This window comes from Octodon degus, unplaced genomic scaffold (genome assembly GCF_000260255.1).
Source record: "Octodon degus isolate 3935 unplaced genomic scaffold, OctDeg1.0 scaffold00290, whole genome shotgun sequence".
In the NCBI taxonomy this organism is placed as follows: domain Eukaryota; kingdom Metazoa; phylum Chordata; class Mammalia; order Rodentia; family Octodontidae; genus Octodon; species Octodon degus.
The window spans coordinates 1746724-1771424 of record NW_004524866.1 but is presented as its reverse complement, the minus strand read 5'-3'; the positions used below and the strand labels follow the sequence as shown (position 1 = coordinate 1771424).

At 36.8% G+C, this 24701-nt stretch overlaps 1 protein-coding gene across 1 annotated transcript; it reads left to right on the top strand.

Moving 5' to 3' along the window:
* Positions 1–5217: 5217 nt before the first annotated feature.
* On the top strand, positions 5218–13280 carry LOC101569060 (vomeronasal type-2 receptor 116-like). The gene is made up of 6 exons (XM_004647178.2): positions 5218–5529; positions 5905–6711; positions 7428–7655; positions 7988–8111; positions 11585–12456; positions 13236–13280. The coding sequence occupies exons 1-6, from the start codon at positions 5218–5220 to the stop codon at positions 13278–13280; spliced, it is 2388 nt and encodes a 795-aa protein (XP_004647235.2).
* The last annotated feature ends 11421 nt before the right edge of the window (positions 13281–24701 follow it).

Below are 24701 nucleotides of genomic sequence, written 5' to 3'. Positions count from 1 at the left end.
GCTGACGGATGTTGAACAGTAGGGCTGGAGACATAACTCCGCTGCACAGGCACCGGCCTGGTGAGTGTGAGGCGCTGAGATCAAGTCCCAGAACAAAAAACATATGGAAAAGGAATGCTGAGGTGTAAAATGATGGTGTTCAAAAATGCTGGTGTTCAAAACTATGATTTTCTATGTTTTGGGTTGGGATATAGCTCAGTAATATATATATATATATATATATATATATATATATATATATTATATCATACTGAAAGACAATAAGTCTTTTCAAGCATGCTTTCAGGGCAGTATTATTTCTTTAAGGTTTATATTGGACAATTGGCCTAAGTTGACATTAAGCAAGTGGCATCATATTGATATGCAAGCATATCATTTATTAACATTTGGATTGATCATAATGTATGCATTATCTTAAGAATATTTTATTTGATGGCTTACCCTACATCAGTTTTCTGTCTTCCCAAAGGCTTTCTAGCTTGAAAAGATGTTTGGAATGTTAAGGGAAAGAAAATATTGATGTCTATGCATTTATGGTATGATTTGTTTGGAACCAAGAATTGAACAATTCACACTTTCCAGGTAGGTGCTGTGCTGCTGCGTTACATCCCCGACCAAAAATTGATAATGATAGTTTTGACTATCGTTAAACATTTTATGCTCCAACATTCCCTTTCAGTTTGAGTTTGTTCCGGGAGTTGATCTGAGCATCTTACACTTATGAAGACAGCGTTCCTTAAGCATCACACATCTATTTCCCTCCTTAAATGACAGTAAGAAATAATTAGAAATTTTGGAACATCCTAAAAGTGTGAGAAATAAACTATAGCGAGTTGAAAAGATAGAAATTCCATAGACATAATAATTATCATTAATATATATTATTACGTAAGGATGTTATGCTGAGAGAAAGCAAAAAGAGAGAAATGCAACTTCGTATTTATGTGCAGAAAAGCCGCGGTGCTATCAAGGCTACAGTACAAATATTATGACCGTTGAAATTTTATACCTGAGCAATATGATCCTTTAAAATATTAAAATTAGACTTTTCTCATGAGGATGATGCAAAATCTATAAGCTGCTTATGTATAAATATTTTTATTTTCTAAAAGTTCTATGAATTTTTTTTCTCTTTTTAGCAGGAATCCAAATTCTCTCCTGGGTTCTGAAACTCTTGTTCCTGGTGACTACATCAGCCTGGGCACAGAAACTCAGAAGTGCAAGTGCATTCTTTCCAATCACAGACAGAGCTCAGGGCCTGGGTCTAGAGCAGGGCCTACTGCAATAGCAGCCTGATCCTCTGGGCATATGTGGGGACAGCAGGTGACAATAGGAGAGCAGATATCTCATTCTCTCCTCCTTGGAATAGAAACAGATCTTACATACTTGAAGTACTCTTGAAATCTCATAATGCCTCATACCTGGTCAGTTTCTCATTCCCCAATGTAGTCAGATGCCTTCTGTTTACACTGGGCTGTCTCACTTAGAATCCGCTCCAGAGGGATTTGCTGGACTCCCTCGTGATTTCCCCAGTGCTCCTAGTGAGCTGTAAAAGCATACTCACCCATCCACCATACAGAATCCCCCTCCTCATACAAACCACATTTTACTGCATATAGTGAGGTTTGTTTCCTGAAACAAAATCATTCTCATAATTTTTAATAAGTGACAAGTAATCAATCCTGTCATAAGGTTTAGATTTGGAGCAGAATTCTCTGAATCAAATACTCAAAATTAGTTCTGAATTGTCACTAAAATTAACACTTAGTAACAAAAATCCAGTCAAATTTGCACATTAAGCAATTGGTAACAACACATACATATAGATTGGTTTTTTTTTTGGTGACTAGTCTCACTACACAGCTCAGACTCATAGTGATCCTCCTGTTCTCAGCCTCCGCATTCCTGGGATTACAGACCTGGACACCTAAATTGGGACTACAGCTGGCTCAGGCCACCTTGAATGTGGTGCTGTCCCATCATATGGTTCGAGCCCTTGTCCCTGTGCTTGACTAAACTTGTCTATGCAGGTCCTTTAATTTCCTGAGTCATGTCACTGGCCCCATAAATAGTTTTATATAAATCATGGGTAAGTAGATCATGAGCTTCTTTGGTGGAAAAATAAAACCCATCATTTGCCTGTTTCTTTTTCCTATTTGCAATGCGTTTCATAATACTGACATTTGGATAATATTGAAAATATATTGTGGGCCAGCCAAATAGCTCAGAGGTTTACATTTCCTTTGTAAGCAGATGCAAGGACTGGAGTTTGAGTCTCAGTGTGTTCTCCTGGGCCTGCCCCTGGGGTGCGCAGTGACAGAGACTGAGACCTGAGGCTGTGGTGCAAGCCTATAAGCCCAGAGCTTGTGAGGCTGAAAACATAAGGATCATTTCGAGTCCAATCTGTGTAATGAGACCATCTAGACCCTGTAAGAAATACATAAAATAGAGTATATTTGTGCTGCTCATTGCTCTTACATTTAAAAATGTACTTAGTACCTAGGGTATATATTTGTGATAAAAGGTGCACACACATAATTTCAGTTTTCACAAGAGTTTTATTCAATATGAATAATTTAATATTTAGTGAATTTCTACACAAATTTTATTAAAGACAGATGATTGATAGAGGCAGATGATAGATGTTATTTTTCTGTAATTTGTCCCATTGATGCAGCTATATCTTTAATTGTTTTTTCTCCAAATAACTGGCTTCTTTTAAATTCTGAAAACCTCACTTTTTTACAGATTTCAGAGCACTAGTGTAATATTTCCAGTTAATATAAAAATTATGTCTTTTTTCAGTATTGGCAATTTTTTTTTCTTTTCAAAGTTTTATTGATAAACATATAGCAATGAGACAGTTTCAAATCAAATTGAAAGTACAGTTTCAACAAATAATACACTGCATACATTCTTCTCAGTGGTTAATTGCTGTACAAGATGCAGACTTGTGATCCTACTTACAAACACCATTAGAAAAAATCATTCTATCCATTAAGAGAATGCAACTATATATCTATCCCAACCACTTTCAATACACAGATACAAAATTGACATTCATAGTTATACCCCAATTTTTTTTAAGTTCCGTTGTTGAATATTATAGGTGTGTAAACTCAGCAAAATATTCTAAAAGAGTTCAGTAGCCCATAATATCATTGGGTCTTCTGTTTAACTGGCAATGTCAGAAATTATTGACCTGAGTCTCCCACAGCTCAAGATAACAACATGGCTTTACTTCCTATATTTCGTCTTCATACTTTTCTACTGGATGGTTAAGACCAAGGTAAAGCAGGACCTGTGCAACAAAAGTTGTAGCTTTTTGGTCTGACAAGGTCAGTGAAATGAGTATTGGCAATTTTGACAGAGTTTTTAAAATATTAACTTATGAAATACATCTTTTTGGCTTTTCTCTCTTTATGAGAATTTGAAAGATTTTAAAAATATCTAAGTAAGTTTTGTGGAAGCTTTTACCATAGTATATATATTTCTCTCAGAGAACTTTCACTTACCAATGCTATATTGGAAATATTTGCTCTACTCTGTCTTATTTACTCTTCTTTCAATGTTGAGACAAATACTTGACTCTCAAAATGAAGGAAGGAAAGGTTTATTTAGCTGACATTTACTGGAGGTTTTGAAGTTCAAAACAGCCTGAATTACATGGCCTTATTCACTCAGAAAGGAGGGCCAGCCTCTGTCTTCAACAAATATGTCCACTCTGCACAAGGCGGCTTCAATCACAGATGCCTCCGCCCCACGCTACAGGGTCTGGAAGAGAGGCTGGGGTGCTGCCCTGTCCAGCATGATGGGCTCTGCACCTCTAAGAGAGGCCAAAGGCCTTCAGGGTCAGGGTGCGTGCTTCTAGTTTATGGGTTCATGACTCTCTGGCCCCGCCCTTGACCCCGCCCTGCCCCCGTGACCCCACCCCTCAAATCACTGGCTGCTCCTTGAGCTGTGTCTGCCCTATGACTTACATGAGGCTTTGAGGGAACAACTAGACACAAAGTGTAACACTCTCTTTTACTTATTTTTTGGTTGTTGCTCGCGCAAGATTTTTCTTTTTATAAGGGAATAATCTTATGCCTAATGAGAAAACAAGGCCTGCTTCTCTCTTCAATTTTTTTTTTCTGGTAACTTGCTGAATATTTATTACACAGCATAGCAACTCCAGAACAACACTAAGTAATTCTGAAGTTAACAGAGAAATTTCATTCTGGCCACTTTTTCAATGAAAATGGCCTTGATATACAGCTTTTCTAAGAAGCTTCATTCCAAACCATTCAAAGGAGATTGCATTTTGACAAAACTAGAGTCAGTTTTCTTTACAGAAATATCCCAGAAGTGGAACAATCATCTCTGCCAAGAATCCTAGTAAGAAAGCTGAACTTGTATTTCTGCCCTGTGAACATCTACACTGTATATCACTGCTGTATTCTTTTTGTTTGGTTTTGGATTTTTGATGCTGAGATTTTAACGCTGGACCTTGCACTTGCCAGGCCGGTGCTGAAACCTCTGATATATCACCTCAGCCCCTCTGGTGTATTCTTTATGCGAAATCTAAGTTTTGATCTGAAAGCGTTTCAGTTTGATTTTTTAATTTTATCTTCAGTTAGCCAATAAAATTATATGTGTTTTCATAGACTTGATTTTATGTGCTACAACACATTTGTATTAGCATATAGTTAAATTAAGTGGATGAATGTATCCTACACCACAGTATTTCCTCTCATGGATGAGAATAGAAAGCAATCTTGCTTGAGATGTATTTAAGTAATAATATTAAAGAAATATATTTTTGATAAAAAAGCAATTAAACAGAAATGATTACAAAAAAATGAATAGTTTATGTACCTCAATAAATACATCATTTCTACTTGCAAGCCCTGATGATATTTAAAAATAACACAACTACAAAAACCTATATCGTGTGATGCCATACAGAATATTCTTGTGAACATATACAGTAAGGTCAGGTTAACTGTAAAACAAATACAGTAATGAAGGAACTCTTCTGAGAATCTTGAAAGCCACCAAGTTCCTTCATGAGGATTAAGTCCCATCACTCATCTACTTCCTAGTATGTTATTAAAAGTCAGTGTTCCCACATCATCATGTACTTTGTTTTAATTATACATGTGTGTAGAAGGAACACAAATGTTCTTATATAAAATGTATTAAACTAGACTGGAAGGTCAGACTGAGACTTTCCCTATGGACCTCTGCTCTCTGTGCAGGCTTACACCCAATGACTACCAGAACTACCTGGCCTTCACTTTTGCCATAGAAGAGATCAACAGGAATCCTTATCTTTTGCCTAACATTACTCTGGGCTATGAGTTCCACAATTTCATTTACAGTCATTGGAGGATACTAGAGAATTCCTTCATTTTGCTCACAGGACAACATGAGATTCCTAATTACATGTGTAGAAGAGAAAGCCAGTGCACAGCAGTACTGACAGAAATGCCATGGGGAACCTCAGCTCAGATTGGACCACTGCTGGAGCTCTACAGATTTCCACAGGTGAATGTTGTTCAGACAGGATTGATGGAACAACGTCATGGAGGTTCACCTACCTGGAACATGGAGAGCTAAAAATGAGGCAAGGATGAGGCTCTTTGAATGTGCATAGTACTGCAGTCCATACACAGAGGCTTAGTGGCTTACACACAGTTTCTTTTGTTTTCTTATCATAGAGGAAGGAAATAAGGAAAGAAGTGTTTCCAGAGGCCTAAATACGCTCATTCACTTTGTGATAATCTCCTGAGGGAAATGTGTAGAGGGAAGGGAAAAATGTGCATTTCCTACAATGGAGAGATGTCTCTCAGCACTCTTGGGACTGCTATTGCGCTTTCCATCACCATTTCATTGCATCACCCAGATTTCCTTGCTTTTTAGGTTACCTTCGGCTCATTTGATCCTACGCTGATGGACACTGGCCAGTGTCCTTCTCTTCATCAGATGGCCCCAAAAGACACATTTTTGGCCCTTGCCATGGTGTCCTTGATGCGTCATTTCCACTGGACCTGGGTGGGCCTGCTCATCACAGAAGGCCAGAAGGGTCTTCAGTTTCTCTCAAATGTAAGAGCTGAGATGGACAGGAATGGAGTCTGTGTGGCCTTTGTGAAAATGGTATCAACTGTGAGTGTATCTTATCTCTCAGCAGTAAAGAAACATGAAATCCTGACCACAGATACATCATCTGCCAATGTGGTGGTCATTTACTATGACACTGATAGCTCAAATGAGGTAAATTACCACATTGTTCAGAGCTTAGTGACGTGGAAAATCTGGGTGACAAACTCCCAATGGCATGCTGACCTGGCTGGGAGAGATTTCATACTGGATCCATTCCATGGGACCCTTGTTTTTTCACACCATCATGAAGAGATTGCAGGCTTCAAAACTTTTCTTCAGGAAGCTACCCCTTTCAAATACCCAGAAGACACTTACCTTGTTATGTACTGGTACAAGAATTTTGATTGCTTATTTTCTGAGTCAGACTGTGCCTTGAAGAACTGTACCCCTAATGCCTCTATGGCTTGGTTGCCTCCAAATCGTTTTGACACAGACATGAGTGATCGGAGCTATAATATATACAGTGCTGTGTATGCTGTATCCCATGCTTTCCATGCAATGCTTGTTGAAGAAGTACAAAGGCAACCTTTGAGAAATACACAAGTGATGACGTTCCACCCCTGGCAGGTAATGTCTTCCCTTGGATGGCAGGCAGTGTCATCAAGGTGCCTCTCTTAAGTTATTCTATGTACTTCACCCTAGATATAAGAACTGTTTCTCGAAAATACTGACTTAGAGTGTCACACTTATTTTTGAGGAGATTGCTGAGGTTTTGTAAATGACCCTCGATCTAGTATCCACTGGCAAGGAGAAGGAAACAGGAAGCCAGCTCCTTCTTCTCCCTTTTGGAGGTCAACTGCGTACCCACATTAAATTGTGCCATAATTTTCTTAAATGACCTTTGGAAAACATGTGGTCACTTGCCAAGTTAAATGACATTAAATGTGAAAGTGCATAAAATTCAATTTCCTCTAATTCTGCAAGCTCTTCAGATATTTATGAACTAATATTTTGGTGAGTGCCATGGGAACAGTCAGGTGGAAAAGTTGTGGTTTGAGAAGCTGTGAATTCGCAGCTGATATTTTCACCTAACCCAACTATATACCTACTTTATATAAATGGGCTTACAGAGAATATGCTTTTGTTTTCCTGAAACTGATTGATACTTGTAAACCAATGTGTCATTTTAGTCATTAAACATTTATATTTTCCAATTTAATAGATACCTGTCTTAAAACTGTTTTTCAGAAAAAGAATTAAATACACTTAGAAAATTTCCCCCACCCATATTTACTGTCTTTATCCTGGAGCCCTGTTTACATGGCATGACATGTCTCTTTTAGTTGCATCCCTTTCTGAAGATTGTCCAATTTAACAATCCTATTGGAGAAAAGGCGAACTTGGATTACAGAAGAAAAATGGATTCAGATTACGACATTCTCAATTTTTGGAATTTTCCAGATGGCCTGAGACTTAAGGTTAAACTGGGCACGTTTTCTTCACATGCTCCCCATGGCCAAAAATTGATTTTGTCTGAGAACAATATAGACTGGGCCATTGGAGTCACAGAAGTATGTTGTTCCTAAGCATGACACACTTATTTAACCACAAGTAAGCAATAAGCTGTCATAGGGTTCATGTCCCCAGGTTTGGTAATGCAATGTTCACATGTGGAAATTGAATAAGATTTCAATTTGAAAGAAAATTGTATATTAGCTTTTTGATGAATAGTAAAGAAATGCACTTACTTGTGTTTTTGTAAATGTATGTTTCATACTATAAAATAAATTTTTCTTGCAATGACAGAATTTTCCTTATACATGTATACAAATTAAGTTTGTCTCTTTAGCTCTGAAGAAGTTAATAAATATCTAAGAAGTTACAATTACATATTTTTTCTTAGACTCCTCGCTCAGTCTGCAGTGACAGTTGCAATCCTGGATTTAGAAAAAGCCCTCAGGAGGGAAAGCCTGCCTGCTGTTTTGATTGCACTCCTTGTGCAGACAACGAGATCACCAATGACACAGGTAGAGACTGGGGACACAGTGTCACTCTATGGTATATTCACCTCATCCATGCAGAAAATGGTAATAGTGTTGTAGAGGACACGAATGTTCAAAACTTTTCCTTCAGTAGTCAAATTATTCATTACACTGAGTGTTATTGCCTCTTGGAGAACGTATTGCCCCTTTTGAAATACATTCTAATTAATTTTTCATTCATGTCATTCTTATTGTTTTCTGCATTGTTAGGAATTGAACCAAACTGTGATCTATAAATGATCTATGTCCCGTGCCATCTTATTTTTTTCATTAAAAAAAAACCAGAATATCATCAATTTTCCCAAGAATGCCTCAAAAAGCAATCAATATGTCTCAGTCCATTATGTCCTTAGGATAACTGTTATGCACCACCACATCTGACTACACTGATTCAATTATTATTCCCATTTAAAAATTACTTGCTCAAGACTAGCCCTTTCCTCTGCCCAATAGCTTCCAAGTTCCATCTCCATTATGAAGTTTAATAGGTGGTAGTATTAACAGAAAATCTTTACAATTTTTAGAATTATAGCAAGATTACAGTCAAGACAAAGTCACACACACTTCATTTTCCAGGGGTTAATGTTTATCTTCACATAGAGCATATGCTCAGATAGACTGAATTGACTGATTGCTGATAGGAGCACGTTTTTTATTTACAACATACTTGTAGCACAGCACAGTCTAATTCCTAAGATTTAATCCCTGTTCTTCTAGAATGCATAGGAGAAAATACCGATGGCATGAATTAGCATCTTTACCACAGAACTTCAAGGCTAATGTGCATAAAGAATAAGGAATTTAACAAGTAATAAAACATACATTCTATGAGGGTATCATTGGCCTTTTACAAAAGTGATGGCATTCGTACTAAATCAGAATGAAAAGAAGACATAAATCCTTTTAGCATTTCTATAAACGACCAAAATGGCACATTCCCCACTCAAGGAACATTCGAGTATTGTAAAGAAAAATACCATGCTATTAAACACAGATAAAATGAGGGAAAGGATTGATACAAATTTCATAGAATTTACTGAAATCTAGTATTGAAGATTGTTGTATACCATAAGTATCAATGTAGAAAAACATCGTTCTTATAAATTATGACATGGTGGAATCATCTTCCTACTGAATATTTTCTAATTTAGTTTTACACATGATGTAAGTTTTGATTTCAAAACATAAATAGTATGATTTCAAATGCTGTCTGAAATACATGAAGCCTATTTATACACTGTATTTTGTATTTAATTTAAATATCCATTCTCCATAAAGCATGGGAACATGGCATTTTAAGAATTTGTGTGCATACACGTAGAGAACAATGCACAACATATCAGCCCATACATGACTCTGGTTGTATAATTCTCAACCATACGTAGTGTATAGAATCAATCAAATTATAAATTTAAGGTTGTACACAATTGGAAATCTTGACAGTTGAAGATTGTGGGAACAATATGAATTCTGTGTTATATATACTTTTGTGCTGTTTCCTATTAATACAAAAGAGATGAAATTCTACATTTGAAGTATTTATAAAACACAGTAGAAAATGTAGAGCAAATTTAACATAAGAAAATTGAAAGATGAGATATAGTCTAAAAGGAATTGTTAAGATATCAAGAAAGAAAATAAACACAATGAAATGTGATTCTGGTAACAAAAATGTGACATCTGAGTACAATTACTCAAGAAGAAAGAGAAAATTTCAAAGGTACTATAAGGTCAGGAGAAATTTGTCCATTAGTATAGTTATGTAGAAAATCTTCATATGGAAGTATAAGGAATTTCACATCAATTTATGCCTTGAAATCTACAAAATCACAGGGAAATTTAGCAAAACAGTCCTAAAAAGATAAAAATCTCCATAGTATTAGTATCTCTATACCACCATCTATGTTAACAGATGTGAGCCGATAGTGTAATATTTCACTCTAAATTTTTGTTGATTAATAATATGAGCAGTGAAATTTATAAGCATTCAAAAACTATTGATATTGAATTCTTTCCTAGGAAAGAAAACGTGGAAAATTAATTCCTTAAAGGCAGGAACTAAACTACTACTAGGACCTAAAAATTTATTTAGCAGAAACAGAGTTCACCTTCCACTTTCCCTTTCAAACTAAATTCACATGCTGTATTTCAAATTCAGATATATGTATTCCAAGGTCAGAATACCGTGAGCAAACTCAATTTACAAACTTTAATTAAATCGAGATGATCCTGGGAAAGAAAAAATCAAGGCTAATAAATGAAGACAACAAAATAACTTTGAACAATTCTGTGATTTACAAAGAAACTATGAGATATTTTTGTCACATGAGGAGGCAGAGAATACCTTCTAACTGCTCACTAAATATGGTATTTATGATATCCTATAGCACACTGCACAATGTTTGAAAGCAAGAATGAGATTAAGAAATATCTGCATCACACTGCTGGCAGACAAGACACTCTACATCATGGCCAATGCAAAGAAAAAATAAACACCCACAAAAATATATTAGAGAGGGAGAAACATGAATGATAGGATTTTCCAAGAATATAAGAATTTAAGCATGAAATCCATGTAAATGAATAAAATGATACTGAATTTTCTGCTTATATAATATAAGACTGTTACAAAAAAAGAAAAAAAAAACATTTTCACAACAGGACCATAGGGCACTCCTAGATAAAACTTCAAAAATCCCTTTTTTACCACATTTAAAAATCATTAAGTATGTAGTGACATATCTTGCAATGGTTTTCAGAGGCAACAGAATTAAACCTTTAGAATATCCCTTTGACAATAAAAATTAAGTAGATTGTTGCATAAAGCACATTGATCGGTAGAGAGTCTGAAAACTAGATTTACTTGATATTCAATATGATTCTGTGCATGCATTTTCCTAGGAATTAGCAAATTCTGTTTGTTGTTTATTATCTGGAGAATCATAATTTTTTTTGGATCAAGTAAATGAAGTAAGAAGTTGTTTCACTTCACTAAAATAGATCCTTTATTACTTTTTAAAGACAGAATGATTTTATGGATATGTAAGATTTAGAAAAGAATCAATAACAAGTAATATTTAAGAATTACTCTCTATATAAACACCAATCTTTGACTCTGTGTTTAGAGAGAACTGGAAGAGTGAGGAAAGGTGATGCATACCTGTAATCCAGGGTGGAGGGAGGCTGAGCAGAAAAGATTGTAAGGCGGAAAACAGCCTAGGTAACATGACTTCAGGAAATCCTTACTCAAAAGAACAAAATTTTAAAGGGTTGCGAAAATATCCTACTGCAAAGTTTCTGAGTTCAATTCCATATATCGAAAAAGAGAGAGAAAGAAAAGAAAAATCTTTAAGAGCAAAACTTACTTCAAATCCAAAGAAGTGCAAGGGATGGGTCTGTAAAAATAAATAACATACAAATAATAAATTTAGGCAAATCACAATTTTAATTTCTGCTAGATATGGAGCAGTGTGTGAAATGTCCACATCATCAGTATGCCAGTACTGAGAGAAATGCTTGCCTCCAAAAGGTTGTGAATTTTCTGACCTATGATGGTCCTTTGGGCAAAGCTCTGGCTGGCACTGCCCTGAGTCTCACGCTTCTCACAGCTGCTGTTCTTGGGCTTTTTGTGAAGCACAGAGACACTCCCCTTGTCAAGGCCAACAACAGGGCTCTCAGCTACACCTTGCTCATCTCCCTCACCTGCTGTTTCCTCTGCTCCTTGCTCTTCATTGGCCGTCCCAACACAGCCTCCTGCATCATGCAACAGATCACGTTTTTGGTTGTATTCACTGTGGCTGTTTCCACTGTCTTGGCCAAAACTATTACTGTGGTGCTAGCCTTTAAGGTCACTGCTCCAGGCAGGAGGATGAGGCACTTTCTGGTGTCAGGGGCTCCAAACTTCATCATCCCCATCTGCTTGCTGATCCAACTCACTCTATGTGGAGTCTGGATGGGAACAAATCCACCCTACATTGATACAGATGCACACTCTGAACACGGCCACATCATTATGGTGTGCAACAAGGGCTCCTTCACCGCCTTCTACTGTGTCCTGGGATATCTAGGCTCCCTGGCCCTGGTGAGCTTCACTGTGGCTTTCCTGGCCAGGAACCTGCCTGACACATTCAATGAAGCCAAGTTCCTGACCTTCAGCATGCTGCTTTTCTGCAGCGTGTGGGTCACCTTCCTGCCCGTGTACCACAGCAGTAAGGGAAACACCATGGTGGCCATGGAGGTCTTCTCCATCTTGGCCTCCAGTGCAGGGCTGCTGGGCTGCATCTTTCTTCCCAAGTGCTACATTATTTTGTTAAGACCAGAGAGAAATTCTGTGACTGAGATCAGTTATAAAACTCGTCGTGGAAACTAACTTCCCCAGCCACACCTACATTTTCTGCCTGGCCCATAACAGCTTCTGAATTCCCATGACTGACAGAAATCCATAAGGTCCTGAATTTTGTGAGAGCTGATCATGTCAAGAGGTGACTTTCAACTGTCATCAATTAAAACTTATCAAATGATGTGATTTGAATTCTCTGAAGATGGAGGTCTTGAGCTGGTTCTCAGCTGCTGAATGCAGCTCGAAAGAGCAGAGCACAGCAGCCCTTCACAAGCCAGGGCTGGCTGATCAAGTTTTACCTTGATAGAACCATATCTGGTGAACTGAGGCCTACTGCTAGGCCCACAGTGGTCCAGGCTGAGGCCCACAGTGAGGAACCTGGAGGCTTAGATGTGGCAGGGGGTGACTTGAGTGAATGAGTCTGCCTGGAAGATTCCATATATGAGAAGGGGAAGTGCACAGACAGATATCAGGGAAAAAAAGTTAAATACAAAGTTCTGATTTACACTCTGCTTTGTTTTGTAGCAATAATGTTTACTCCTATGGGCTAATCTACAAACCCATTAGTTACAAAAGATTATCAATTTGTTAACTTCACTAGCTGTTATTAATGTTGCTAATTGTACTATGGTAAATAGCATACCATATCTGCCTTAACCACACGTTCTTCCTTTGGGTTTTGAGATGCCATTGGATAATAACCTCACAAGAGCTATATATTGAAATGTACAATGAAAAACTGAAATCAACATCTGACTCTCCATCAATAGGGAAGAAAATTTCTTGGGACACACACACAGAGCAAGAATCTCTGACACTGGAGAAATACCTAAAGTATAGACGCTTTACAAAGAGATTCTCATTGCAGTGATGCTCCTACATACTATCCAACTTTCACAAAATGTATCACGGAAGTCCACATAAAGGGTTCTCTCAACAAAATAAAAAGAAAAAAGAAGGACCACAATGCATTTTCGTTCCCCGAGCCCACAGAGAACAAACCCAGAACATATCAGCATAGAACAAATTGAAGCCACACACCAGAAATCTCTAGAATAATAGCAACTGAAGGAAACAACCACAGAAGAGCATAGAGGAAATCAAAACAGAATTAATCTCCCAGATAAAAAACAAATGATAAATAAAATGAAAGAATTGCTAAGCATTACTAAAGAAGGCACTGAGAGAAATAGGGGTGAATAGCAAAATAATCGAAACAAGGAATGAACAATATATGGAAGAAACCGAATGCATACAGCAGATTCAAAGAGGTACACAGAAAATTAAAAAATTTCATTAAAGGTTAGAAAAACTATTTGAATGAAAGTAAACAAAGGCTTTCATTCCTGAAGACAACATTGCTTCAAGTGATGTAAAAGGAAAAACTGATAAAAATGACAAGGATCAAGGAAATAATAATTCAACAGCTGCATGAGGTTGCCAAGATGAACAACATAAGACTGACAGGCGTCAATTAGAAAGAAGGAGCTAACCCAAAGAACATAAAGAATATGGGAATGTGTAATAGAAGAAAACTTCCCTACTGGGGAAACAATCTGACTTTCAGATAATCAAGGCCTATCGAGCTCCAAATAATATCAACCCAATAACAACCCAATCAAAACTACACCTTGGCATACAATAATCAAGATTCCAAAATTCAACACAAGAACAAAATTCTAAAAGCTGCTAGAGACCATTTAAGAACTTTGGCAGATTCTGGGAAGCCGGCAGAGCTCTGGTAAGTTCTGACCTTCCTTAGCCACAAATACATACGTTCTGCTGGTGCTGGTCCAATCTCTTAAGAACTTAGGTGGACTTTGGGCACAGTATGGGACTCTGGTTGAATAACAAGAGTTTCAAAACTTCCAAAATGCAGGAGCAAAAGGCAATCTCATTTCTCTAACCCACCAATAACAAATCCAGAGACAAAGACATACAACAAATTGGAAATCACATACCTGAAAACTCCTAAATGAATGATAGCAACTGAAGTAAAAAAAAATGTCCATCAGGCTATAGGAAAAAATCAAACCAGAAATAATCTCTCATGTCCAAAAGTAAATGACAACAATCATGAAGAATGGCTCAGTACAACTAAAGAACAGATAAAAGAAAAATACGGAGCAGAAAAATGATGGAGGAGGTGGGGCAGATAGCTTGGTGGAATAAGTGTTTGTGTAACAAATTCAAAGTCCTGAGTTTGATCCTTCGTACCACCAAAATAAAAAAAAAATGATGGAAACACTGAATGAACAATACAGAAAAGTACTGGTATACGTGAAACAGATTCAAACAGTTACCTGGGAAATTAAAAGCTCCATTGAAAGGTGGCAAAACCTCTTGAATGAATCCAAAGATAGACTCTCAGACCTTGAAGGCAGTGGTATAACTCATGAACATGAAAGAAAAGACTTCATAAAGCTAACAAGGAACCAGGAAATAACAATTCATCATCTATAAGATGATGCAAAGAAAAATGATATAAGAATAATAGGTGTCAATGAAGCAGCAGGACATAGCACAAATGACATAAGAACACTTTGAAAAAGTAATAGCAGAAAATTTTCCAAACATGAGGAAAGAACCTGACAGACAGGTAAGCAAGGCATATAGAAATACACACAGACATAATTACAGTAAATCTAAACGTAGACACATAATAATCAAGATCTCAAATTTTCAGCAAATAATAGAATATGAAAAACTGCCAAAAAGAACAGACAGATCACCTACAATAGAAAACCCATCAGAATCACAGAAAATTTCTCAAATCAAACAGAGCTTGGAGTGCAATATTTTAAGTCCTGAAAAAATAATAACTTCCAATCCAGACGAATGTACCCTGAACAACTATCAAATTCAATGGTGAAATACGATCTTTTAACGACAAAGAACAATTGAAGAAATTCATGCCTCCATAAATCAACCCTACAAAGCACACTGACAGGTATTCCAAAAAGGTACAGAAGTGATCACAGCTTTAAGAACAACAGAAAGGACCAAAAAATACAGCAAGTAATTAAAAAGAGGGGAAAAAAGTATTTAACCTATAGAAGGAAAAGGACACGACAAAGAGAAACCAACACATATCAGTTATAACCATCATTGTGAATGGACTTAATTCACCAATCAAGAGAAACAGACTAACATAGAGGACTAAGAAACAAAATCCAAAAATATGCCATGTAGAAGACACACATTAACTCAAAAGGAAATTAAAAGACTAAAAATCAAAAGATAGCAAACAATTCTCCATCACACAGGAAATCATAAAAAATCAGGGGTAGCTATCCTGGTTGGAACAATATCCATTTCAAACCAAAAATCATCCAAAGAGAAAAAGAAGGTCAGTATATACTTTTTAAGTGACCACTTCAAGAGGAAGAGATAAGGAATGTAAATATATATTCTCCTTCCTGGAAACAACCCAGAAGCCCATCAACTGAAAAATGGATAAAGAAGATTTTGAAATTTTACACAATGGAGTATTATTCAGCTATAAAACAGGATAAGTTTGAGACTTTGATAAGTTAGCACATGCAAATATAGAACATACTTTGAAGTGAAATAAATCAGACCCGCATGTGCAAACATTATATTGTCTCATTAGTGTGAGAATATGAAAGAGAAAATAGAACCTGAAGGGTATAATAGAACCTGGAAAAATTGGATGAACTTATTCAAAAGGAAAGAGTTACTGAGTTGAGGAGAAGGACAGTTATAGAAATGTAGATAGGAGACAAAAGCCTAATGTACCAAGGGAACAAGAAGCAATAGACAGAGCCCAAGGAGAACTGTTGTTTCTCACTTGTAAATTCGGGCAAGCTGGGATTCAAGGCTGCAGATAACAGCTTCTCCTGATGGTACCCTGTCTGTTCTTTGATCCCTTGCTTCAAATGTTATCAGCTAGCATTTGTGTAAACTTAGGGCTAGGCAAATGGCGGGAGTCAATAGAGAAAGTAGTCTGTGTTCACCAAAGTAGTTATGCACATTCATTAGCCTGCCTTGAGCCCTCAATAAAAGTGATGTGTTTTGGGGTCTCTGGGCTCCCTTACAGAGAGAATAAGCTCAGTGAGACCTCTGAAACTATCTTCATCGGGTAGTCCCCTCATTTCTTTCGGCAGCAGCGATTCATAACATACAACAGACAGGAGGGTGTGGTGGAGAAAGAGATTTACCTATGTATACAAGCAGAATGGTTTGGATAATGATAGTGTGCATTTTTCAAATGTTTGTATTTTTCCCTTCTTGATCTCTTACATATTTCTTTTTTTTCTTTCTTCTCTACTTTTACATGCACATATATGGCAAAATCAAGAACTTCTTGGAAGACAACACTATGTATTAGAACAAATAGTGTAAAACTAATATTTCTTTAAGTGTAATACTGTATCATATGCAACTTTTGCTGTTTCATTCTCCTTTGTATGTTTTAAAAATAAAAATAAAATATAAAAGCTGCTAGAGAAAAGAAACAGACCATATTTAAAGGAAAATGCATCACACATATAGCAGATTTCTTAGCACAAGGCATCAACACAAACCACTTCAAGTCCTACAATGAAACAAATTCCAAACAGACTGATATACCCTGAAAAACTCACTTTCAAGTTTAATGGAGAAATAAAATACTTTCATGACAAAGAAAAATTCAAGAAATTTTTGGCAACCAAACCCACCCTACACACAGCACTAAAATACATGCTAACAAGGGATCAAATACCCAGAATTCCAAGAATCACAATAGAAAGAACCCACCAAGCAGAGAAAATAGTTAAACACAGGAGAAAATTAGGGCATCAACAACAGAAAATTAACATGAAAACATAAGCTCATGTACATCAATTACAACTACCAATATAAAATGACTTAATCCACCAATTAAACAAAATAGATTTCGCAGAGTAGATTAAAAAATAAACTCGAGGGCAGGAGATATAGCTCAGCGGCATAAATGTCTGCTTAGCAAGCTCAAGGGCCAGAGTTTGATCCCTGGTACAAAAAATAAGAAAGAATACCAGAAGAAACAAAATCCAAAAATATGTGAACCTAAGAAACATTTAACCTAAAAAGAACTTTCATACGTTAAAAGCTAAATGATGGAAACAATCCTATATGTTCTAGGAGCTGAGAAAAAATATGAATATCTAGCCTGTTATCAAACTGTCTAAACTTCAACCCAATATTAATTGAGATAAACAAGGTCATCACATACTGGTTAGCGAAAAAAAGGGAAGAGAAACAGAATAATAGCCATCAGTATGCATGCACTAAATACAGGAGCAACCAGTTATATAAGACAAATCTTAATGGATATAAAAATCTAATAACCAATTTCACAATCTTAATGGGGGACCTTAACACCCCATTATCTCAAAAGCGTAGCTCAAGCGGACAAAAAATTAGCAAAGAGGTACCAGAACTGATCCAAACCTTTGAACAAAAGGACTTAGTAGTCCTGTCTATACAGAGTGTTCCACCAAAGAATATCTGAATAGACGTTCTTTTCAGCTGAACATGGGACATTCTCTAAAATAGTCCACATACTAGTCCATAGGTGATGCTTAAGTAAATGTAAGTTAAGTAATTGTAACTTTTTCTGTTTCATAAGAAAACAGAAATTGTCCCATGCATATTATCCTACTAAAGTGAAATAGAACTGGAAATTGACAATAAATCTCAAAACGCCATATACATGTGGAAATTAAATAAAAACCCTCCTCAGCAAACAACAGATCACAGATGAAATTAATCAAGAAATTAAAAAGCATCTATGGTCCAATGAAAAACCAAACACAACTTACCAGAATTTGTGGGATGCAATGACAATGTTCCCAGGGGAAAATTTATAGCAGTGAGTGCACACATTAGGAAAACAGAATAACAACAAATGAATATTCTAAGGCTGCACTTTTAGCTTTTAGAAAAAGAGAGCAAACCAAACCTAAAGCTGACTCAGAAAACAATACTAAGAATTATGGAATAAAATAGCTGCTTTTTTGAAAGTTTAAATAAAATTGAGGAACTCCTAGCAAACCTCATTAAAAAGAAAGAAAGAAAAAAACTCAAATCCAAGCAATGAAGAATGAAAAACATGAAATTCATACAGATTCTGTGGAAATTCAAGAGATCTTCAACAGCTCTATTGATAATCTTTGTTCTCTCATAGAATCAAAGACATATAAGAAGTGGAGTGATTCTTAGCTACAAATTACCAAAACTGAATCAAGAAGATATAAAAACTGTGATGCAAGTATTATACGCATACCAAAACCAAAGAAAGATTTAACCCAAAAAGGGAATTATAGACAAATTTCCCTCATGAACAAAGTTGCAAAACCCCTATATGAATTACTAGCAAATAGAAAACAGGAAATCATCAGGACTGCACACCATGACCAGGTAGGTATTATCCCAGAGATGCAAGCATGGTTCAACGTATGTGAATACACAAATGTAATACACCATATTAATACAGCAAAAAATAAAAACTGCATAATTATCTCAATACATGTGAAAAAGACTTTCGATAAAGTGCAGCACTCATTCATGATCAAACCCATACAAAAAATTGGAAGAGATAGCCTCTACCTCAATCTGATAAAAGCCATCTATGAACACCAATAGCCAATATAATTCCAAATGGAGATAAAAGGAAAGCTTTTACTCTCAGAGCAGGCATATGGCAAGGATGTGTTCGTCCACCACTGCTATTCAATATAGCTGTGCAATTATTAGCAGAGATATTAGATGATACAGAAATAAAAGAAATAAGAATAGCTAAAGATGAAGATAAACTATCATTATTTGAAAATGACATGATATACTGTACCTGGAAGGCAAAAAAAAAAAAAAAAACCTCCAAAAAAAATCCTAACATTAAGAAAAAAACAAATTTAGTAAGCAAGATATAAAGTCAACACCCAAAAATCAATAGCACACCTTTATACAGACAATAAACTCATAGAGAGAGGAATTAGAGAAACAATATCCTTTACAATACTATCCAGGAATGGCCAAATAGCTCAGCAGAGGAATGTACCTACTTAGGCAGCCGTGACTGGACCCAACCTACTGCATGCCATGTGGGCCCCACGCCTGGGGCACTAGGACTGCAACTGAGACTTGGTGTGGTGGTGTGCACCTGTTATCCCAGTTCTTGGGGGGATGAAAATGGGAGGATCACTACAAGTCTGATCTGTGTAGTGAGACCCTCTAGACCCTGTACTAAAAACGTAAAAAATGAAATTATACTACAAAGTTACTGTAATGAAATCAACATGGTACTCGCAAAAAATCCAAACCTGACAATCAGTGGAACAGATTAGAAGATTCAGATAAAAATACAAATACGCTGAGCAATCTTATCTTTCACAATAGGAGCCAGCCATGTTCACTGGAAGAAAGAAATCCTCTTTCACAAATTGTGCTGTAAAGAAATGGCTCTCCACATGCGAAGACTAAAACTAGACCTGGGTTTATTACCATGCACTAAACTAAAGGAACAGTTGATAAAAGATACAAGCATTAAAACAGAAATATTAAATCTCCTGGAAAAAAAAGCAGGTAGAAATCTTAAAAGACATAGGGGTAGGCAGAGTTCCTGAATAAAAGACAAACTGCACAGGAAATATTTCAAAGAATCAACATTTAGAATCTCATGTCATCGAGAAGTGTCTACATCTCAAAAGAAATCACCAACAAAGTGAAAAGAGAACCAAAAATCAGAAAGAAATCTTAACCAACAAAAATTCAGACAAAAGTCTTCTTTTTTATAATATATGAAGGAGAAAAGAAAATGGCCCCCCAAATTTAAAAGCCCAATTCAAAATTGGGCATCTGAGATAAATGCACATTTCTGAGAAGAAGGTATATAGATGGCAAAGAAATACATGAAACAATGTACCCACATCATTGGTCATTCCAAAATGCAAATTAGAACTTTTAAATACAATCTCACCCCAGAAAGAATGTCATTAAAAAATTAACCAATAATAAGTGCTGAAGTGACTATAGAGAAGAAGAAACCATCCTCCACTGTTGGTGGGAATGTAGACTGGCACAACCACTTTGGAAATCAGTGTGGAGACTCCTCATATACCTATACTGGAAATCCCATTCAACCCAGCTATTCCTTTTCTGGGTATTTTCCCAAAACAATTGAAAACATCATATAATAGTGATACATGTGCATCCATGTTTATAGTACTGCAATTAGTCAAAGTCAAATCTTGGAAACAAGAAAATAGCCAATCACCTGAGCAATGGATGAAAGACATGGTATTTTATACAATACAGCATTACTCAGTTATGAAGAAATGCAAACTCGAAGCCTTTGTAGGTAGCTGGATGCAACCAGAGGCTATCCTCATGAGTGAAATAAATATAAGCTACATGTGTAAACATTGTATTCTATCCCTAGTGTGAGAACCTCAAAGAATAAATAAAACATGAAAAGTATAATAGATATAGTAAAATTGTAAAGAAACTGGACATAAGAATTAAGCTACGAAGAACAAAGGAGGAAAGATAGATAAGATGAATGGGGATAATCTTGCAAGTGTATACACAAGATGGCTGACATAATTGTACTAATAATTTCCATCAGTTTTTGCAAATGGCAGCTAAAGTTTATAATTTTCACCATGACTAACTCTAGGAGCTGATATCTGTTATCTAAGCAACTACATTGAGGACAGCAACGTGTAATAGAAAAACCATGGTTGCATATTGCTCATCATAGTATTCTAAATCTATACCATTTCTAATGCCTCATCAATCATTATGCTGTCTTTGAACTAAATTTTAAAGAGAAGAAAAAATAAGATTTATTGAAATTAAGGGTCAATATTCAATCATTTATCTGATTGTGTATAGCTATATCTGTGAATGTGAGCAACAGATTTATGGATAGAAATATAACCATTGTTAATTTGTTATTCTTGTTTTGAAAATCTGTAACATATGTATTGGTTTTGTTACCCTGTTTCTGTCTTCATTTCTGCTATAATTTTTGATAGTGGTTTTACTCTTCAAAATAAAAAAAATTAAAAGAGTAGGACTTGCTGATCTGAAAATGGAGTGTGAGAGTGGATAAGAATCCAGTACTCATTTCCCTTATGCCAGGCCTGGTCATCCCATCTTAGAGCACTGTGCCAAACCCTGGAGGGCTGTGGACCTGGGTGGCTGGATTGCACTATTGCAGGCAGCTCTGTCTTCTCATAGGTGAACTCTGGATGCTGCATGGTGGGCCTGTTTCAGAGGATGAGGGGCAGGATATTCTCTGATGAGATCATATAAGCTGTGAGACACCAGCAGCAGTGGCTAGAAACTGTTTCCCAAGTCGAGAGCCAGGAAGGGTGCAGCCCACCCTTCTCTCAAACATAAGAGAGGATATAACCATCATTGAGGCCCAGGGGTGCAAGAAAGCTGTACAATGCAAATGGTAGTTCACACAATGTGAGAGTGGGAAGAGAGCTGGTGACAAGCCACCCTGGGTTGTTCCCACTGAGGTCCTAACAAGTGGCAAAACCCATGAGTACAGGTCACAGTCCAGGACTCTGGCTTGCGCACACCCACACAGGTGCTTACCACAGGAAAACTCCACCACTTTCTCCTCCTCCAGCCCACTGAGGGCCAGAGGCTGCTTCCTGATGTAAGACACTGGCAAGCAACAGTTTTGAGGTTTGTGACATCCAGAGGGCTAGGGACGAGATCTCACACCATGGCTTGAGGTATGGAGGCTCAGCAGCAAGCAGAGAGAAATGCATTCTGGGGGCAGACAGTAAAACAAACAAACAAACAAAGAAACCACACCTATTCAGGACCTCTTGTGCTGGCAGCCTCCTCAGAGATCTGTGGGAACATAAAAGACACAATGCTGTCTGGGCACAAGGATTCTAAATCCTGGCTTTGGATTAAAGTCCCTACAAAGAAAGCTTTAAATCCACATGGCCCCAGCACCAATCCTTGAAGAAAAATCATGTAGCTACCTGGCAAAGATCGAAAAGCTTAACCACTCTGGGGAGGAACAGACATTCTTAGACACTTCCATGAGCTACACAACAGTCATGACCTCTAGGGAGGAGAACTTCACAGTATTTAAAAGTTAGAAATAGCTTCACTTTTTTAAAACCCAGCAATTCCATATCGAAGAGTCTGCCCTGAAATGACAGCTCGAAGAGGAAACAACCATGCAGAGTGTTTTCCCTGGAAAGCAAGACTGCCCAGGAAGGGAGGCCCCTGCCAAGGAGCTGTGCTTCCTCCTCCACCCCACACACAGCCAGCGGCCTGCTAGGCCTGCAGTGGGCAACATGAAATTGGAAAGCTACTACCACCACACATGCAGATAACAAGGAACCCATCCTTTGGTGGAAATAGGAAAGAGTAGGAACATATTTGTTTTAGAAAAGAAGACTTTAAAAAATCTTTTAAACCAAACAACTTGCAACCCCACCCAGCAAAACGCCAGGAAGTTGCGGCACCAGCTACTGACCAAGATTTCCCATGGGACAGGCAAAAGTGGGCAGAGACACTAGAGTGAGATTAGTTGTTCGTGATTTCTTAATAGAGTTTTAACTTTTGAGCCACATGGATGGTTACATGCTTGAAAGGATACACTGCAGAATGAGCCACTGTGAGGAGCAAATATCATATCTAGACTGAGGAATTTTAGTTAGCAATCTTAAGAAAGATTTAAAATAGCAAGTGTCCATGAAAAATCAATGCGCTAGCTGCTAGACAACAGGCGAACAGCAACATTGAATAGAATCAATGAAAAAGCAGAAGAGCAAGCAAAATGAAAAACTGTTCTCCAAAGGAATGGAAGAAAACATCCCCATCAAGGAAAAAGAATCTGACATATAGTATTACAGGAATCCCAGTGCTGAGAAGGCTGTAAGCAGAAGGATCACTATCAATTTGAGCTGCGTAGTGAGACCCAGCACAAAATTTAAATGAAGTAAATAAATAAGTAAAGTAAAAATATAATATTGATGGAGAAACATGGCACTTCCACGACAACTTAAGAAGTTCATTAGCACCAGACCATCTCATTATGAAAAATATTTTAGAAAGGAACAATAAAGACTTCAATTTCAAGACAACCAACAATAAGAAGCTATACAGAAAGACAATCAGTTAAACAGAAGGGAAAGACAGAGAACAAATAAGAACAAAATTATATTAGAAGGGTAAGTCCATACATATCACTTATAATCATCAATGTAAATGGTCATAATTCACCATTCAAAGGAGCAGATGCACAGAAGAGATTAAGAAATGATCCAATAATATGCTGCATACAATTAGCACATTCAACTCAAAAAGTGATTCATAGACCAAAATTCAAAGAATGGAAAACTATACTTCATATCACACAAAACCAGAGAAAAACATAAATAGCTATTCTATTCGAAGACAAAGTGAACTTAAAGCAAGGTTATCAAAGGACACAGAGAATGTCATTGCATAGCTGCTAATGGAAAAGTGCAAGAAGAGGTAACAATCGTGAATATGCACATAGCAAACACCAGTACACCCAATTATATTAAATATATTACTGACATGAAAAATCACATTGTAATAGAATGCTTTAATACTCCACTGTCAAAAACAGATTAACTGAATAAGAAAACAAAGAAATATAAACTGACACAAACCTGTGAAAAAATGGATGTAGCAGATGTTTACAGAATCTTCCTCCCCATCACATGAGAATACGTGTTCTTAGCTGTGCATGGGGTGTTCTCTAATACAGATTACATACTAACCTATAAAATATCCTTAAGTACCTGCAAATGAACTGAGGTTATTCCATGCATATTATCAGACCATTGGGTACAAAGTACAATGTCTATTAATGATTAAAAAACCCACAGAACATTAGAATAGACAGACTTTATCACAATCTGACAAAAGCAATCTGTGACTAACTAAAAAGCCACATCATATGAAATGGTCTAAACTGCTTATATTTTGAAATCAGGAAGAATACAAGGAAGTCCACTATCCCCATGCTTGTTCAATATAATTTTGGAAACATTAGCCAGAACAATTAGACAAGAAAAATGTAAAAAGAATAAGAACAGAAATGGAAGACGTTAAATTATCAATATTTGTATATGACATGCTACTCCACACAGACAGCAAAGTCTTCGCTAAACAACCTCTAGATTTAAAAACTAAATTCTGTAGCATACTACCAAGGTCCCAAGTCAGCTTCCAGGGAAAAC

Excerpts from the sequence above, each read along its gene's own strand:
- LOC101569060 (XM_004647178.2), top strand. The coding sequence starts at position 5,218 with ATGGACCTCTGCTCTCTGTGCAGGCTTACACCCAATGACTACCAGAAC. Across the intron at positions 6,712-7,427 it reads TGACGTTCCACCCCTGGCAG|TTGCATCCCTTTCTGAAGAT; the intron begins GTAATGTCTTCC and ends TGTCTCTTTTAG. Across the intron at positions 7,656-7,987 it reads GGGCCATTGGAGTCACAGAA|ACTCCTCGCTCAGTCTGCAG; the intron begins GTATGTTGTTCC and ends ATTTTTTCTTAG.